This window comes from Cataglyphis hispanica, chromosome 18 (genome assembly GCF_021464435.1).
Source record: "Cataglyphis hispanica isolate Lineage 1 chromosome 18, ULB_Chis1_1.0, whole genome shotgun sequence".
Lineage (NCBI taxonomy): Eukaryota > Metazoa > Arthropoda > Insecta > Hymenoptera > Formicidae > Cataglyphis > Cataglyphis hispanica.
In genome coordinates, this window is record NC_065971.1 from 1,552,165 (window position 1) to 1,569,570 (window position 17,406).

At 29.7% G+C, this 17,406-nt stretch overlaps 1 protein-coding gene and 1 long non-coding RNA gene across 2 annotated transcripts in view; one reads left to right on the forward strand and one right to left on the reverse strand.

The window, feature by feature from the left end:
• Positions 1–17,406, reverse strand: part of LOC126856366 (calcium/calmodulin-dependent protein kinase kinase 1) — a 73,133-nt gene that overhangs the window by 32,501 nt on the left and 23,226 nt on the right. The window contains exon 3 of the mRNA XM_050604807.1: positions 16,323–16,389. Within this exon, the coding sequence (XP_050460764.1) occupies positions 16,323–16,389 (67 nt within the window). The remainder of the gene's footprint in view (positions 1–16,322; positions 16,390–17,406) is intronic.
• Positions 1–17,406, forward strand: part of LOC126856416 (uncharacterized) — a 158,581-nt gene that overhangs the window by 20,967 nt on the left and 120,208 nt on the right. The window lies entirely within an intron of this gene.

The window sequence follows — 17,406 nt, forward strand, 5'->3', positions numbered from 1 at the left end:
TTTCACTCATAAAGAAATGTACGAAATAACTGTTCATTAATTTTTTAATTCTTACTTATTCGAGAATTATATGTAATAAGATAACGAAAAATTATTTTGATAATTTCATTTGTAATATGTGAAGATTCAATCAGGATATTTCAATATTAAAATATATTAAAATTTAACTTTAATTTTTACTGTATCAGAATTATGATTAAATCATGCGATTTTTTACTGCAAAAGTTCAATAATATTTATCGGTGACGTTTGTCAAAGCGATCGGAAATGTTTGCGCAACGAAAGCCAAAGTTCTCGATGCATGTGAGATGATAAAGTTGTTCGCAGTCGATCTGAATGCGTCTTAATTAAGATTCATGCCCGCAAGGCATTAAACAGCCGCGAACAACACATGCCAAGAAGCCTTTAGATAATTAATTATTGTATTTCAGGAATGTGTGTAGGTAAGCGCACACATCGCGCGCACGATGCACGCACTTCTATTGTGTTTTATCCGAAAAATAAATTGGCCGCGAATCTGGCGAGAATAGAGTATCGAATTAATGTATTAATTAAATTATAATTATATTTTACGTACTTTCTCATAGCTAAATGCGGCTGCTCGTGTGTTCTATTTAATAATGAATATGCTGAACACTTGGTATTTCTTACCAAGTTTATGAGCACGACTTATTTATTAGTACGTTTATTCTAAAAATTTTATCATACAGATTGTGCAATTTATGCGATTAATTGATGTTTTTTGCATTGAAAAATTTTATTATATTTTAATAAATTAAATATAAAAAAATATATGAACAATTGCGTCGTATTTCTACAATTTCTACGAATTTTGTCGGCGAAAATAATAACGAGATAATATAAATTCTTTATGAATATTATATATTTTTAGATAATATGATATAAAATATATATTGAAGCTAAAGCCCGAAAAAAAGAAGTTGTTATTAACTAGCTGATAGATTGTATCTTTGAAAGGCAAGCGTAGTTAATTATTGTGTGTAATTTCAACTCTAAATTATAGATAATTGAGCGAAACGAATATCGTTCAGTGTCTGCATGCAAATCTACTTGCCAGCGATAGAAAGCCGCAACTTTCGAGTCTCGAGTTCTCTGACAAATGCACTGTGTTATTTGCTCGCGACATGAAGAACTTCGGGAAACTATATATTGCGATGCGTATATTTGGTATGTACATACACAGACGGTACAGCAAATAATACAGTCCACGATAAATCCTTCAAAGCGGATTGCCGGATACCTCGTGCTGCGCACTATTTCTTATTCACGCCACTGACATTTCGTTTCATGACTCTTGCCGCAAGGTTTCCAAGACAAAGTCTTTGCAAAGACATAGCTGTCTTTCCCGAAAATGCAAAGCATCAGAATCCGTAAATTTATATTTTCTTGCATATCAATTGTCTTAAATGTGCCGAGCTTAATTTTAAATGTAGATTTCCTTCTTCGCTATTTGAAAACAAATCTCTTCTAGATTAAAACGAGATATTTTACGTGCGCTCGCGGATAATTTCCAACTAAACGATAGAAAGTGGAGGATTTTTATTAAATTTCATCTACGAAATAATTAAATAACCCTCTTACTCTATTCATTTCCTTTAAATTCTCTCAAGCGGATTATATTTTCTCAAAATTTTAATTGCTAGATAAAATATGCATAAACTTCAAGCTGTATTATCGATTCTTTTCATACATATTTGCTTAAAATACAACGAACAATAAAGTATGTATATGTGTGAGATTTTCGTCAAAATTAAAACATAAGTTTTTATTTTTATGCCGAAAAATTACAAAATTGTAATATTTATTTTTATTTATAGTTTAATATTATATTATATTAATTAAGTATATTAAAAATTTATTTGCTTATCATGGTCTTTTCAAGGATAATGCATCAAAATAAGATAAAAAATTTTTTAATTACTCGAAAAATTATCATGCACTTTATATCGCATCTAGGATATTTTCTTTTATAATCAATTATCTATCAATATATTTTATGACTCAGCGTATTAATAGGATTAACTTTAGCATATCTATTAATTATTATTATTCTGTTTCAAATTCTTAAATAAATGATACAAAATTAGATCGCACATTTTTTTTAACTATTTATTGGCACGTCTTTAAGTCGCCTCGCAGTTTGCGTTTGGCACATAATTTGAGAAATCGCAAACGCAATGCGGAACCTTAATCGACAAGCAAACTTTTCGTTTTTTTAAATGGGCGACCTTCCAATCTTGCAACCTTAATACAAAAAGTTTTTTTCGAAAGCGCATGAAATACTAAACGTAATCCTTGACGAACTTGGACGAGTGTCAAGTTACTCGAGAAGCCTGAAGAAAGAATTTCGTTAATTTTGCAGAAAGCTAAGCTACGACAGAAATGACATTCTTTTAGTGTGATCGAGTGGAAAGTTTTGTTATGAACAGTCGATAGCATAGAATTGAAAGCCGTTTGCCAAAATCGGAATAATAATTTACCCTTTCTAACGGAAACCTTTGTACCAAAAGAATTATCCTTTTAGAAAAATAGAAAATATAAAGTTATTATTGGGAAATTAAAGAAGCTAGGATAATATCGCATTGGAATACAAAATTTTATTGGATCTTAATTCAAGACCAAGAATTATATATTTCTAAATTACATAAAAGTAATAAATGTATGTCATTTAAAAATTATGCGTGTTTTTACTTTATCATTGCTTTTTGAACGTTCTTAAATTTGAAATAAATTGGTATTGAATTGTACCTTATATATATATATATATATATATATATATATATATATATATATATACATATGTACAATAATGATAATTTTAATATATTAACATGCATGTATAAGTATTTTATTAGTTATTTCAAAATATTTTTGGAGTTTTTTATTCATTAATCTCGTCACGTGTTTGATAAACATTAATACGGATAATTGACTCACTAGTAATTGAAATAAATTATTTCTTAATATGAATCTTATATTTAAACATTTGGTCTCCATAAATATCTTTCGCGATTGGCTTACGTTAGGTTTCACACTGGATTTTACACATGTGAGCTTTCTTCTAATTGTATTATCGTATACGTCAATTTTCCATACATATGCATTCTTTTTCACGTCAACATTATTACCAAAGACATCTGTTGTCATAAAAGAATCGTTATCCATCTTACAAATGTTGGAGATATTCTTATCTTACGTGAATAAAATGAGTCACTTGTGAATTGAAAGTCAAATAATTAAAAGTGTCTTTGTTTTAACATTTGTATATTTGTCACGTATGCCCATAAATAAGATTACTTTGAAATTAAGTATAGTATATATCGCTGAGGTATTCAATTATGACAAGAATTAAATTTTTTAAAAACATTGTTAAACATTTATTTAAACACATTCCGAGAAATTAACTAACGAGGCATCTTTCATATTTCAAAAAGAGAATTAATTTTGAGTATTTATGTAATGACTGATTTATGTAGATTACATAGCATGACATCTCTAAAAGACAATTAATTATTTCTCGCAGTAATTCAGGCAAAACTTGAGCGCTACGAATTAATTAAATAATGAAGAGATGGCACGAAAAAAGTATATTTTATGTGATAAAAGCGTTGAGTTTGGCTTAATATAGATGAGACGAGTCAAGAAAGGGGGAAGGAGAGGAAATCGAAGTATTTCTTATCGGCTATTAGTAAGTTACTAACGTGACAATGTTCCGGCTAATGGCGTTATTAACGACAGTTGTGTACGTGACCCACTAGCTCCCGTATCGTTTTCATATATTGTTACAGTGGCCGTATATCAATATAATTCGTAATTAAAAGGACGCGTCACTTTTCGCGGTGGAGGTCGCGAAATATATTACGTTTCTTTTCATGAAAAAATGCATTTGAATTATTATTTAATTACGTAAATACGTTATAACAGAATTTTTGCATTCGCATAATAGCCGGAAGGTGAAGATTGTAATTCAAAATTTAAAATTCAATTAACTAAGATATATCCATATTATCATGGCAACGATAAAAACGCTTTAGAATTTTACTTTCAATATTAAAACCAAATTTGAAAATAATTTTTCTTCGCTAAAATATTCACAGGCATTTAAATCATAAATCATAGATTTGCATAATCCAATAATCTCATTGTCAATACACAGAAATTTCAGTATGAAAGATGAGAACATTTTCTGCAATATTTAAAAAATTGCTTTAATTTGTATTTGTATAGTGACTGAAAAAAAATCAAACTGACGGTCAGACATTTTAACTTTATTTACACAGGAATATAAACATTTTAGATAGATAGTACTCTCTTTTTCTTTATATATTACAAACAAAATTATTTTAATTTTGTTATATATAAAAAAAATTATTTTTATACATATTTTAATATATCTTTATCTTTCTCCAATCTCATGAATGAGAATAGTTAAAGAACAAAAGTAAATAAAAATTTCTTGCATTGCTTTCATCTTACTCTAACTGTAAATGGTCAGCGAATTTCTTTGAGGGGATAAACATTGATCTCAAAAGAATGACTGTTTTCATTTACTGCAATACTAACTGGAACAGAAGATCGCAATAAAAGTGCCGTCCATTTCGAACCGAACGTAAACGCGATTCATTGTTCGTTTGTAGAAGATGCCGTAAAATGAATGTAGAATTAACAGAAACAAAGAATACCGATAGTACGTACAAAGGGAACCTCAACTGCGGAAGAAACAAGTAAAGCCGGGAAATAGCGTTTATTCGCGCCTTTGTAAGCACACAAAAGGACTTTGATTAACGTGATTAAGTGCAAGCTCATAGACGTTCAATGGCTATGCATCACTTTCATGGGCTATTGCACTACATCACTTAGACTATCGTGCTCATTAACACCTGAGCGTGGATATTAGTTGTCCTTTGATAGCGCGTCCCGTTTGATATTATTAAACCCGAAGGGAAGAAGCGTTGCGTCATCACGATACAATATTACACAATAAATTAACAAAAATTTTTCCAAGTAATATTACATTTTATTTCTTTTTTCATAAATGGAATTGAACTTATAATTATATTGATGCATAAATCTTGCAAATGTATATCTACGTATGTTTTATCTAATAATATCCAAGCAAACTTTCTTTATCAAAACTCTAGCAGATATAAGGGTTTGAGGGCATAGATCACTCTCATTTCGAAATTACACACGATTTTATTAAATAGAGATGCACAGATGCATATATTTTCGGGGTATGACATTTCTGCGATCGCGTGTATCATTTTTCCATGTAACAGCGCTTCGTTCCTTTTACCTAGCCAGCTGACTGAATTAATGATGCACCATCGTCGTCGACTCGCTCGTTTGCGTCCGTCAAGGCAAACCAATATTGCAATTCGATCGATCCTGATGCACGTTGCATACGAGAAGCACGTTTTAGACTATATATACGACACGAAGAATACGTCGTCAGCTCGTGGCAAAGTCGTTCTAAATTAATTATGTTCGACATTTCATCAGTTCGGCATTTATCCACTCGACATTCTTCTTGATCGATTACATACATCTTTAAACACGCGTTTTATCTCTAAAGTAAAATCATTGTGCTACAGAAAATAGAGAGCGAGAGAAAAAAAAAGGAGGAGAGTACTATCTATCTAAAATGTCTATATAATAAAATGTCTGTGTAAATAAAGTTAAAATGTCTGACCGCCAGTTTGTTTTTTTAAGTCACTATGCAAATACAGTTAAAGCGATTTTTGAAAGACTGCAGAAAATGTTCTCATCTTTCACACTGAAATTTCTATGTACTGACAATGAGAATTTATTGAATTATGCGAATCTATGATTTAAATGCCTGTGAATATTTTAGCGAACAGAAATTATTTTCAAATTTGATTTTAATATTTAAAAATAAAATTCTAAAGCGTTTTTATAATTGCCATGACACTATAGATATATCTTAGTTAATTGAATTTTAAATTTTGAACTACAATCTTCATCTTCTCACTTATGGCTGTTATGCGAATGCATTTACGCGCTACAATTACTTCTAGTGTTTAATCTGTATTAAGTATTTATGATGCAAAATCACTTACGCATTCAGGTCAGAGCTATATAACACGATATTAACGACTCAATTAAACATCGCTTAGAGTCAATTAATTAGATTGAACAATCGATTAGATTATTTGGTCGCGTTGCTAATAGACGCGTTTGTCTCATACACTCTATAACAGATATGTATTGTGTGTGTATTTAATTAAATGCTGTTTAAATTCATAAGATATTTATGATCTTGAATTTTCTTTTATTTACAAATTCTTATCATATTTTTTAAGTAGATTTTTCTGCGGAAATAAACTTCATTTTAATATAAAACATTTTTTAATTTGGAGGATTATGAAAATAGTGCGCATATACAATATTTAATAAACATAATAATGAATATAGAATCGTAATAAATAACAATAATGATAAAAGAAAAAAATACAATGAACTGGAAACTGTCAATTATGGGTAAAAAATTTAATGTCAAAATTTAATTAATATGTCAAAATTTGTATCTGGTACCAAAAAGGAATATTTATAAGAATATCTAGAGTATATTTTCAATATTAATTGCAACATATCTATCCTGATAATTTCACTATCGTATTTATTAAATCTCTTCTTTGCAGCTTATATTATCGTTCGATAAAATAAAATATCGTTTTTTAAAGAAAATATGCTTTCGTATATCGATATATTGTATTTTTTCGATTATCGGCTATGTAATATATGTGTATCAAAACGGCACATTCTCTCTCCGCAATTTGCTAGAACAACCGCAAATTAATCTCATTAATTGATGAGGCTGTTCATGAGTTGCGCGCGACACATTTTATCGCGTTATACACGATTCTCGATACTTCAAAGTTTGGATCGAATTAATAACGTTTCATTAATTGATCACGATCGATATATTATACCGATTGCATGTATGCATTACGGCGAAATCGATCGCAGTCAGATTGTTACCTGGCTACATAATGCTGCTGCATGTCTGTGACTAAACGATTTTCAGATGTTAAATTTTTGAAGCGCGAATTAAACATGTCGGGATCATCTGATTTGATATTTAATAATTTACAATAGAGAAATTTCGCTAATGAATTTATCAATTATATTTTTGATGAAACGATTGTGATGATAAAATTCTTACATGCTTTTTTATTACAGAAAATATAGAATATTATTTTAGTTATATAAGTAATGAAAAAGAAGAGTGAGTCTTTATATTTATGAAAACAATAAGGTTTTAATTGAATAAAAAATTATCTGCATAATAAAATAGGGAAAAATAATTTACATTGCAATAATCATTTATTATTCGAATTGTTCGCTTATTAGCTTTCAATGCCTACTTTCAAGAGAGATTAATAAAGTTTTAAAAAATGATTAAGATAAATACATAAACCAAACTATATATTTTATTTTATAAAATTCTTATAAAATTTTATAATATTTTATAAAATAAAATAATTTTATAAAATTTTATAAAAATTTTATAATATTTTTATAAATTATTTATAAACTATATTATACATCAAACTGTATTTTAAAAATTTCCAAATAATTTACCATAAATAATGAATTTTTATTGAATTATTTTTAATTTTTTAATCGAATCTTCCTTGCAATTATTTTGTAAAAAATATTTGACATGTAATGTAAATTAATTTTTGCTTTTGAACTAGAAATTTAGTGCATTCTTTTACGAAGATCTATTTAATTCTACTTGTATAATAGAAAATAAATGCAATCTATACATGCAGACATAATTTCGATCTTATTTATATAGAAATTATCGGAGATTCTTTTTTTCGCTTTCGTGCATAAGAATTTTTTACCTGTGAGTAGTTGATGTCTTTAGTAACTCCACACTCTTCCAATTCGTATCGATCTGTTATTATAATTTATCAATTCACACACACTCACGAATCTCATCAATCCATCATCGAAATCATTTTTTTTTCCGTCACACTGATGAACATTTCAAGAGTTTTTGATACTTGATAATATCGATACACACAAGTTGGGCGCGACATCTAATTAGAAGGGATCGATCTACTCGCGAGTAAAATTTCGGAAAAAGGAAAAAAAAAAAATAGGAAAGAGCACTCGCGCACTTTATTTCCGATATTCTTGCTGCGGATGCTGCAAACTACTCTGGCTCGCTCTCTCAGCCGTATTGCTTTGAGCTTCGGCTGTCGACTACATGCAGCTCTCGCGGAGTTTGGACCGCGTGCTCTTCCCACCACCTTCTCCGCTGACATCGTCGTAGCCACCACCTTTCGGGCCGATACTCGAGTTGTATATCGTATCCGCTCCTACCTCGAGTTGCGTAATAATGACGGATAGGAAAGAGAGAGAGAGAGAGAAAGAAAGTGCATGGAGATGCAGCATCCACGTTGGAGCCCTGCCATCCCGCTCTAGTCAATGCGGAAGAATGACCACGCAAAATAATGATTCCATTTCGATACTATCGATGGAAGTATTCTCTTGGGAAGCTTTTGCGAACGTCAACTTTTAGTAAATTTTTATATGATAATTTTTTTTGCGCTTATATTCAATAATTGATTTCGAAAAAAAACATATGGATATTGCTGGACAATTGACACGTAGACGACGAATTAATCGTGTAAGCTCGTGTTTAATTCGCAAATTTATTATTCATTTTTTTTTTTTGGGTGCCCTCTTGTGACGCTCGCTCACTTTACACGTGCCTGAACTCGTCTGTGATCCACAGTGAACTTGTGTGGATCGTAGAAAGTGGCAGGATCTTTCGACCAGTCTGGTCTGCGTCATCTTTGCAACGATATGTGCGTGGTATTAACACATATGTGTATCGACATACGCGCATCTGGGCTCTTAAGCTTGTTACGTTTGGAGAATATAGTATTCTTTTATTCGACGATACGGACATTATTTCTGAACAATTCTAGAAAATTATCCGAAGGAGAAGCTAAAAAAATTATTCTCAATAGAATTTTTAAAATAATCTTCGAATGTTTACATTGACGAAACAGTGTGAATTATCACATTTGCGGAGACTGTTTCGTCAATATAAATATTCGAAGATTATTTAAAAAATTCTATTGAGAATAATTTTTTTAGCTTCCCCTTCGGATAATTTTCTAGAATTTTTACAAAGGATGCGGAAAACTCTTGAAAGATTTTCCAAAAGCGAGAATATGTTTTCCTGTGTAATTCTCTGTGGTGACTTAGAAGTAATTACTTCGAGAAGTCGCGAAAAAAAAATTGCTTTAAAACGCGCGAGGAATATCAAAATGGTGGACATGGCAAGAGTGGTTGCGCAGTTTCGTTAGAAAAAAAGTGATAATTTACAACTTCGACCTTGTTGGCGAATATGCCACTGTAATTCCTATAGAAAACATTGTTATTATTGCATCTATTATGTCGCAGCGACATAAATTATTCTAAGACATCCTGTTGGCAACCAGCGGAGCTTGTCTAATTTAAATTCTTGATATTTAAGATTGCTTGCCAAACACGTATCGATTGTTAATCATGCAGTTTAAAGTGCTCGATTTTCTCGCGCTTAATTTAGAAATATAGTAGGAAATTTTTGCTTTATAAAACTATTAAATATAAATATATAAAATTCAAAATATGTATTATAAAATTTAATAAAATAATTCATTTATGTAAGTTTCACTTTTTCACAATTGTCACTTTTCTATAAATTATGGACAGCAAAATATTTGAAATAACTGATCTAAACATTTTTAGATCTATCACACATGTTCGATTGCAAATGTAATAAAATTACATGTTTAGTAACACACATATTAATATACAAGATATTATGTAATATACAACTGTTTAAAACAGAAAGCTACTTGAAAGATCATTAATATTTAGAATTCTGACGAAGCTGTGGCGATCGTCATCAAGCTAATATATCGTTTTTCATTTATCGTTTTGCATACGTGACTAACAAAACATGCCAGATGTTTTTGAGGTACTTCCTACGTGTGTGATAATTATTAACGTCATCGCCGCAAGCTTCCTTTTACGTCTTCGCGGTTTGTGAGCTAAATGATCTTATCATCGTTTCGTAATATTATAATGGATTAACGTTTATTTAGTTATTTAGAGCTGCGAAAATTCGTAAATAAAATGCCGAGTTTTGAAAAATAAAGTTTTAAACATGTGTCATTTTCGTCAAATTCTTAATATGAAACTTTAAAATATTTTACAATGCAAATGGAAAAGTTTAGAAAAATGTTAGCCAATGATGCAATCGAACCTCGAGATATTTCAAATCTTGTCGAAGGATACATTTCTGCAATTTAAAGTTTTAAAGGAACTTTGCGATTTTGCATGTACTTATATATGCAAAACTTTTTATATATTTTATATATCTCGCGATATATTTGAAATTATTCTTAATGTGTCTCTGTGTGTACGTATGTGTGTGTGTGTGTGTGTGTGTGTGTGTAAAATGCAATATTTAACAGTTTCTAGCAAGTAACTCATTTTGTGCTTTAGAGTTTACCGATATATTATATATTATACCGGCATAACATATTGAAGTTCGAAATCTCCAATTAAAATCATTTAAGAATATCTGCAATTTTGGAAATTGTATACGAATTTACGTGCAATTATTGAAATGTAACATGAGAAAAACGGAATATAGTTTAATGTTACTACAGGATAAAATTAATTAATATAATATCATCTAAATAATTTTACGGTAATTATTTTCATAATAAAATAAAAAATATTGAAGGAAATTTTTGGTACAATTTTTAAACTTATTATTTACAACTTAAACAATTTATATTTCCCTATAGAGACTTATACGACAAATTGATATATTTCTATTACATATTTTATTGCATAGATAAAGAACATAAAGTATCTTGGAAAATCCTGCACGATTTTCTTATCATATATATGATAACTTTTTTTTAATATTAAAAATGAATATAGATTCTAATTTACCATTATTCAACATAACATTTTTTTGTTCTTTTTTTTTCAAATAATCGCGATCGCAATTAGTTATACCATTGTCAATGATAAAGGATATTAATGTCAAAAAGAATGCTTTGAAGAAAGTCGTTCAATTCATTGTTAATTATTAATTTTGAAGACTTAAATGAAATAATCTACTAGCGACTTATCTGTTCCACGAAATTTAATTTTCACGTATCGATATTTCGAAAGATCTCATGTTATTTTAATCTTCCTTGGTCTTATGAAAAATATAAAGAGTTTATTATTGTATTACTTTTTAACTAACTTTAAAATTTATTTTTTCTTTATTTTTCTAATATTTTATATATTCATCATATTATAATATAATATATACTATATAATTAATGAATTTGAAAATGACAGAATGGAAATATGATAATAGAGTTTGTTGCATTTTTAATATAATTCCAAATTTGTCGATATTTGCGCGGTGTGTCAGAAGCAAATAATAAAGAGAAAGGCATAAAGAAGATAAGATTTCTAGAATTTAATATCATGGTATTCCAACAAGTAGCGGTTTCTCAAATGAAAGCATTGCTATCTGAACGGAAACTTGAATAAGACAAAGGACGAGAAGAACTAACTTGAGAAAAAGCATTATATTGTACATAGAGAAGATTGTCACAATCTTTAGGTCGAGATCTTCTCGCATCCGAATTTATGTGTATTTTACGATAATAGTAGTCTCATGATCCTTTGTGATTCTTTATAACAAATCGAGAAATTATTCAGTCTCATTGTCAGATTTGAAGTATATCTTTCTTACCAAGGAACATCAGGTGGATCGATAGTAAAAAGAACATTTAAATGTCTATAAAATTTACAATGAAAAACACAGAACATTTTCGACTGCAATATAATTACTGATAAAGTGTATTTTCAAGGTTTAATTTTATTTAAAAGACTTTATTAATTTTTTAGCCACAGTTATATTCGTACGAATTAAGATCATTTCAAAGGAAAATTTTCCATATGTAAAATATAATATAAATCTGAACGAAGCAATAAATTGTGTCCGCGTTCCTCATTTTTACTCTTCACTTGATACAAAATTGTTATCTATTTACATCTTTTCATATAAATTTTTTGTAATGATATTGATTCATATAGACAAGCTCAGAGGGAGTGCAAGGAATTCTTGAAATCGTATACCAAGACTATTCATGATAAGAGAAATCAGATATCGACTGGATCAATTTCTCTTGGAGGGCGTTCTTTGAGGAAAATGCGAAGTTCTCGAATAAATTCCACTCAAATTGCGATCTTTGAATCCGGCAGATTGCGCGTTGATATATAAAGCAACGCTCCATTTGCTACAGTATATTTTCAAATCGCTTACATCTAGTAAAGTTTACCCAGAAGTTCATTCGCCTTTGGCGTTTTGGAACAAAACATTCTTTTGCTTGTGATGTAAGTAGGCAAATTTTTTAGCAAAGACGAAATGTTTTTGATGAATTTATAAATTTTTGTACGCAGATGATATCAAAAATTAACGAACTATTAAAGAAAATTGGAAACTTAAATTCATAACGTATGTATTAGTAATTATTATTTATTATTAGTAATTATTTATCAGTATTTATTAATAATTGCGTTGAAGGATTTTGATACATTCTGTACATGAAACGAGACGTAAATGCGAAAATTAGCGAAAATTATTTAGGATAAGAAAGGATTCTGAGATGACATCCGAGATTGCCAGATATTAGAAACAGGAATGAGCTATTTTTCATGTCGCGTTTTGATTTATTCGAGAAATAATGGAAACGAAAACTCGACGATGTCCGCGCGTTATGGGAGTAAGTCGGATTCATCCGTAACTGAAAAGCTCGCTTTGATGCGCTCCAGCGAACTGAAAACTCCACAAACCAATGCAAGCTTAACGGAGTAGGAAGTGACGACTTTCTGCGCGCGTGTTTAACTTCCATCCATTTTTTGTTTGTTTCTTTATACATTTTGTCATTTTTCTATTCTTTCTCGTTTTTTTTTTCTTTCAATTCTTTTATCTCTCACACTCAAGCTGTCGAGATTGATTGCGAGATGGTTCTTTCTTAGAACGGACACACGTTACATTTCTCGAAGAAAATGAAAGAGAAGAGGACGACAGAACGTCACGTGAATGACATTGAATGTCATTTATATATAAAACATGTATGTATTGCTTTATAAAGAGTGACATACGAAATGATATATATTTTTAATGCGTCAAAAATGCTTCTTAAAGAGATACTAAAACAAATTTGAATAGTCATCTTTTAATGATTATTTTATACAGACTTTTGTAAATTAATTATATATTTTAATAATAATAGGATCGTATGTGTATGACATTAATACTCATTCAAGGATATAAATATATAAACAAATTTTTCGTAACATTGTAAATTTTTTAAATTAAATTTTATTATTTTTTATATCACATAGAAGAACACTATATCCTTATCTGCGTCTGAGAAACGATAGAAGCTTTTGTAGTTTCGTAGAATTGTTATCGAGATATGTGGCGACATAAATGTAAATACGTTTAACGATATCCCATTATATAGATCTCGTGGGAAAATGGAGTGTCAATAATGTCGCACTGCTGAGATATTGCGATCAGTATTCTAGAAGAAATGTCTTGTTATTATTCATGATATTTGTTCTTTGCAATTCGTGCTATTTGCATTTTGATTTCTCTATAGAGAAGAAGAGAATTTGAGTATGTCTTTCTCTCTCTCTCTCTCTCTCTCTCTCTCTCTCTCTCTCTTAAAAATATTATAAATTAGAGTTTAGTATGTAAATAATTTATTTTATTTTAATTTGTATTTTCTAATAAATTTGTATAGTACAATACGAAGACATGTCTTGAAATTTTACGTTTGTAAGTTGAAAGTAGAGAAACTTATTATTTGTGTGAGAAAAGTCTTTTTTATTAATCAAGAAAATTATAAAAATTGATCGGTAATCTTTCGAAAATTATCCATTATCTTCTATTTATATAGTCGGGAATAAAAGTATTTTAAATAACTTCAAATATGAATATTTTCAAAAAAATTTAAATTATATTAATAGATCATATGAAGGAGACAGAAGGCAATCAAGAGCCAAATCCGCGGCAATTCGTGCGCATATGTTTTTAATATTTTTTAGTTTTTAATATGAAAAGAATTTTATTTAAAATATTAACAGAGATTCTTAATATATTTTAATTTAATAATGCAGTCAGGACACAACGTGCATATAATATATCAGATATTACAACAAACGATATATATACAAATATTATGAAATTAACAACGAAATTCGACTAACTAACAGCTTTCCGAGATTTCGTGATCGTTTTATCTCAAACAATAGAAGTATTCAGAATGTTACATTCGATTGAGGCTTTTGTCGTACACGGCCTAGCATTGCTCAATGCATATTGTCATCATTTTATATTGCAGTGAAATAAATGTAATTCCGGAAGAACGAAAAGTAATAATAAAAAAAAGGAGGAAAAATATGAGACGGCCTTTCGATCATCATCGTGCTCGCATCGCCACTCTCGCGTATCGGTTAGTCCCGTAAGATTCAATAATTTAAGCAGTAATGGCCTGGCCATCGATCGACTGGAGTTTAAAATATCTTGCATCGTCTGCTCTCGCAATTTTCCCTTAGTTTTCCTTTCGTAGTTCGCGCAAATATACTCTGTACTGTGACAGCGATATTTATCGGTGTTATCACATTAGTTTTAGAAACGAATGTTTATTGACGAGCAGTTATGCTTGTTAATTTTAACTTTTATTTATTAAAAGAAGATTCTTTTCTCTTTATGAATTAATTCTGCTGATAATTGCTAATGATCGTAATGCTTCTGAATTTCTTTCTGGATCGAGATATTGAACGGTCTATTAAAAGATTTTTTTGATGAAAAGGAAGAGAGTACTGAATCTTTAACGCGAAGTCGATGTCAAAAAACTCGGTGTGGTTTTTGTCTTTGATGTTAGCGAGGACAAGGTGCAATTATTTAGGCACAAGCCTCTGGCCACCTTGGTACATATCGATCGGCTTCGACTGTGCGGTTAAAAATATCTATTCGCATGCCGTGATACATTATGGCAGTTTAGGCCGTCCTCCTTGAACTTCCTTTTTTCCCTTGTTTCTCTATCCAAGTACAGGACGATAGTGTCGAAGGTCGGATTTAATCAATGGGCGGTTTATCGTTGAAAATAAAATGTCTTGTGTTTGTTTCGATTATAAAATCTCCGAGTGTTGAGATCATTGTTGTCATGATCTCCTGCCCTGTCTCATTAATATTTATGACAGTTTATTTGTTTGAATCCTGTCTTTCATTTATGATAAAATGTGATACATAAATTAGCCGTAAATTGTAATTCGTTTATTGCTTTGCAAAATTATAATTTAATACTTTCTGCCTTGATTAATTTTACAATAATAAATATATTTTAAGTGAAATTATTATTTAGTAGCAATACGATTTTTCGAAATTTATAGAAACGAATTTTAGTCAAGTCCATAATTCTATTTATACTGAAACTGGGCTAAGCATAGATTAATGTGCACCTAGAACATTTTGATCGTCGACGATTAATTGAAACTATTGTCCGACATGCATCTGTTTCTCCGAAGATCATTCGGAATCGCGTCCGTCATCCAGAACATATATCACATTATCATTTCATAGAAGAGGAAATTGCATAGTTCATCTTTTTTCCTGTCATGTGCATATATCTGTAGATGTATGTTCGCTTAAATATGTCTGCATTTATATTGCGCATTTATGTAAGCAAATGCATCGTCATGTGGCGTAGTATCGGAGGCACTTTTTTTAAATAATTAAGCGAACCGATTAGCGATGTTATTCATGATAAACGTTGCAAAACAGTCTACACATAAACAGTACAGTGGTTTTAAATGAAAGGATGAATAATTGAGTGATACACAATTAAATCAATATAATTTTTCATATTTATCAAGTCTCTTCAAATTTTATTTATAAAGGGATGAAAAGTATTATTATTGCATTGATAGCAAAGTAATATGTATATAATTGATTTTCGAAAGTTATTACGATATTAATATGATATATAGATTTTTTAAAATTATCTTGAGAGACATTATGATTGCATGGCCAAGAATTACATTTATTAATTTTAATTTTTAAATATAAAAATATTTTTTTTTTTTATATATAAGAGTTATTCAATATGGGTTGTAATTTTTTAAATTATTTGTTCTGAGTTTGACTTAATTGCATCCATCGAAAAAATAAAGTTACTTACTTTGGAATGTCACCAATTCGCGGTGGTCGATATTTTCGCGGCGTGACGTCACTCCATACGTTGCAAGCTGAAAAATTAAGAAATAAAATGAATAAAAAATGATATAGCGATTTTGACGATAATATTAAAACGTGCAAAGTATCAGATAATAATAATTTGAAAAAAATAAATTTGCCAGATATTTTGCACTGCAAATATCGTTAAATGATACAAAGGTGAATGAAATTGCGTTAAATTTGCAAAAATATATATTTGCCTCTTTTCAGTAAATGTAAAATGTGAAAAACTTTTTAAAAATTAACTTTATTTTCTTTACAGCCGATTGTATTGTCAAAATAAATCACTTTATAGCTTTGTGCGAACCGTGAGTCAGGCAATTTTTATTTCTTTTTTTTTATAGTCAATTGGAAATCAGGTCACTGAAAAATAGTGAATATATGCACGAAAAATGGAACGTCGCATATTGCATTCGCAATCGAAACGATTCGTGATGACAGGAATTTGCGTATTGAGAAAAACTCTTTGGTTTTTTGGCTGATGCGCTGTTTCATGGATGTGTGCCCCTTTTCATCCGTAACAATAAAATTATGCGAATCACAATTCAGTGAGCTGAACAAATTCTCTTTTCTTCTATGATTAAATTTCTTATTCGGATATTGAGCATAATTGCGTCCTAATTTATACATTGCTCTTTCATTTTTCATATGTATCACATTTCGATTTGTTGCAGCACAAAGCATGTTATGAAGTGGTCATTTTTAGATTTTATAATATCAGTAATATCTAAGTAATCTAAGTAATATCTGCATATTTTATCGTAAGACAGTTAATTTTTTTTTATCTAGTATAAAAAAAAAATTAATTTTTGTCTACCTGTTTTTTTCGAAAAATTTTTTTTTTGTAATTCAAATTTATATCTAGTTGTAGTTTAATGTTTCAATTCATGAATTTGCATATCTGTTTCTCTAAAATTTGCAATAGAAACGGGTAATGCTGGAGAAATTGAGTTTATTGTTGATCGTTAAGTTTAACGCTTCGTATTTAGTTTACGGCTTCATTTCGATGATATGGAAATCGTTTAATT